This window comes from Atta cephalotes (genome assembly GCF_000143395.1).
Source record: "Atta cephalotes unplaced genomic scaffold scaffold00043, whole genome shotgun sequence".
NCBI classification, from domain to species: domain Eukaryota; kingdom Metazoa; phylum Arthropoda; class Insecta; order Hymenoptera; family Formicidae; genus Atta; species Atta cephalotes.
The window spans coordinates 1548867-1552148 of NW_012130107.1; the positions used below are offsets into that span (position 1 = coordinate 1548867).

The 3282-nt window shown below is 32.4% G+C and overlaps 1 protein-coding gene across 1 annotated transcript in view; it reads left to right on the forward strand.

The window, feature by feature from the left end:
• The first annotated feature begins 428 nt into the window (after positions 1 to 428).
• LOC105622305 overlaps positions 429 to 3282 on the forward strand; it is a 9742-nt gene continuing 6888 nt past the window's right edge. Inside the window, exon 1 of the mRNA XM_012203725.1 lies at positions 429 to 651. Within this exon, the coding sequence (XP_012059115.1) occupies positions 429 to 651 (223 nt within the window). The remainder of the gene's footprint in view (positions 652 to 3282) is intronic.

Here is a 3282-nt window from a genome sequence, read left to right on the forward strand (position 1 = left end):
ATTGTATTTATAATAATTGTATATAAATGTTCTAACTAATTACGCGATGCTTTTAATTTTTCGAAGAAAAGAAATGTGCTGGACACGAATAATCCAATTGTGTGTTCTAAAATTTAAAATACTTAAAAATTTTTATGAAGATGATCTATATTTATAATCGTGAAATTATGTATGGAAACTATATATAAATATATATGTAATATATATATTATTAAATACTTTTGTAGTAATAATAAGAATATTTCCGTATGGAAAATATAAAAAATATGATATATTACATTTTTTATTTAAAAAAGTCTTCTTTTCAAATATGATATATCATATTTTTTATTTAAAAGAAGATTTCTTTTTTAAATATATCTTTATTGCTCTTTTACTTCGCAGTGCTCGCAAATTATCCGAAAGCTGGATCATCTCGCGATCCGAGGATGACGTCGATGTTTCGAAGAGGCACGATCTTCGCGACCTTCTTCCTGTCATTGTTGGGCGGTGGACTCGTCTGCGCCGCTCTTGTGACACAGCATTGGGTTGAGGCACGACCATGGAGAACGCCGAATCCACAAGAGAGTGCTGGCAGAGTTCATTTCGGTCTATTACAGGGTAAAAAGGAATTAAACGTCGCATATGGATGGAGGACATATCATATATCCGGTATGTTGGTCTTTTCGTCTTTCTCTTTGTACAACATCAATTACTTTTGCGTTTAATTATTTGATCTTTCTCTTGACAGAATATTGTAACCTTGAACGGTATGCACTTTGAACATTAATTGTGCGTTTCCATTATATTCTAATCGAAAATTGATTGGCTGCAAGATATTATTATTGTTAGCTAAGATTTCAAATGTGATTTCATTACGTGAAGTTTGATGCAGTAATATGCAGAGTATTCCATAACTTGCTATTTTAAGCGTATATCATATAATTATGCAGCAAATACTGGTTGAAACAAGTCTCTTTTGGATGAGGATAAATAAACTCAATCTATTAAAAGAAATTAAGGGAAATCCATTTTATAAGAAATATTTTAACAAAAATACATGAAATAATTTAATCTTTATAAGAAGATTAAAAATTAAAAAAAACAAATATCGTTAAATTCTATAATATAAAGAAAATCATTCATTTGTCTCACGAGAAACAAGGATAACTAGAAGAGTATATTTAAAATTCTGTTTTTAAAATTACTTTTTTTGGTTTCTAGAATTACCCAATCTCGTAAAATAAATTCCTACCAATTTTCTTTAATGCTCTTTTTCGCCGGAATTACTCCATCGGGAGTGATTATCTTGTGACACCTTCGTAAATCGTAACGAGATCCGAGTATTGTGCGATAGTGTTGGATTCTTTTCAAACTGTGCTATTCGAGTGACTCGCACGACGAATTGTGATCGCATAGAGATATCCGCGAGAGAAAGGCTCGTGGATGATGGAACCTACTGGTATGAGCCAGGACAATAAATCTGCGACTGATAACTGAGTGCATTAGAGTTCTATTCAGCGTCCGATGATGCCTGTAGTTGATCGTACATGCGTGTGCGATAAATCATTGATTTAGTAATCGTCGTTAAATTCATTCCATTGATTTCGCGTACCAATCGAAACGGTTGTATCATCGATGAACGCATCGCAATATCCTTTGTAATGGATGCTCAGAGTGCTCACAATAACTTTCGAAAAAAAAAAAAGAAATACAAAATTCACGAGTGCACTGATGGAAGATTTTAACGCAAATCTTAATTATTGCAAATTTTGTTTACGCGTGGAGTTATATGTAGTGTAATAAATTATTTTTAATATTTTTAACATAGTATAATTAACTTACTTTTAATAAAAATAAAACGTATTTTACTCAAAATATTATCAAGTTTTCCGATTAATAAATTCCGCCTTTGTAATGAAATTTTTTTTATCATTTCTTCTAATTATATTTTGGTTTTAAATCGTTATTGTTATTACGAGAAGAAAACTGTTATCATGTTATAACTAACACAATAGCGATCTAAGCACTCAACCGAAACATCCGCTCTTCATAGCATCTTAGAATAGTATTTTTAGAGATGATGTTCATAAAAAGATCTTGCAAATGCATATACAAAGCCTGTCTCTCTTTGTTTTTCTCTTTTTTCTTTTTCTCTTTAATTTCAATATATGTATATATAATAATTAATTAATTAAATTTTTGCTCAAATTTCGGGATTATTTTCAGAATTTATATATCACTAAATTTTTATGTCTCAATGTTAAGAAATCTGATCCATTTCTAAGTATTGTCACATCCGCCAGGTGCACTTTTGTGAATTAAGGGTGTATTATGTCACGCGCGAAAAAGATAAATTTCTTATGCACAATGCATAATAATCACTCCGATGAGCAAGTGACTTTTACGTAGCTATTATGCTGTACTTCCGGAGAAGAACAACAGAATCGCTGGCACGCGCTGTGAGAAACATTTCTCTTTCATTCAGGCGAGTAATGGATCCAAAGGGATACCTACGTAAACATGCATTCTACAATTACGTATTCCACCAGGTATTCTTTTAATCGCAGCGTTTTGGCCAATTTGAAAAGAATTTTTTTTCAATGAAAATATCAGAAAAGAAGTCATTATTTTATATCTTTTTAATTATTATTACTATATTAAACTTTAAATTAAAATCCTATTTAGATAACTTTAATATCTTGAGCTCTTTATTCAAAAAATCCAATTGAAATGAATAAAATAATTATAATGAAACCGTTTCAGATTTTATTAATTTTGTTAAGGAACGAGACAGAAGCGGTATTTTAGAGAGAAATTCGAGCGTGTAATTCGCGTATAATTCGAGCGTAGCATATCTCTGGGAGCGAGTATATATACGCACGTTTGAATTTCTCTCACAGTATAAAACCGCAGGCATGTGCATGCTTGCATGTTATCATGTATATAACAAAAAACCATCAAGTTACGAGACGTATGCGGGTAACAATAGACACGGAAACTAGTTTTAGCGTCGAAAAATCAACGAGCAAACCTCATAGTCTACTTTCATCATGTGCCTGCGCGTTACTCGTATCATCGCGCGTTACTGATGCTGACCGCAGTAAGTGTATCGGATTCTAGTACGCGATCAATTTTATGCGGACCAAAGAAGAGAAAGAGAGAGAGAGAGAGAGAGAGAGAGAGAGAGAGAGAGAGAGAGAGGAGGAAGGAGGAGGAGAGTAGTATATACTACTACTACGTACGTACGTACGGTTACGTACGTACGTACGTTACGTTACGTTACGTTACGTACTAACTAAC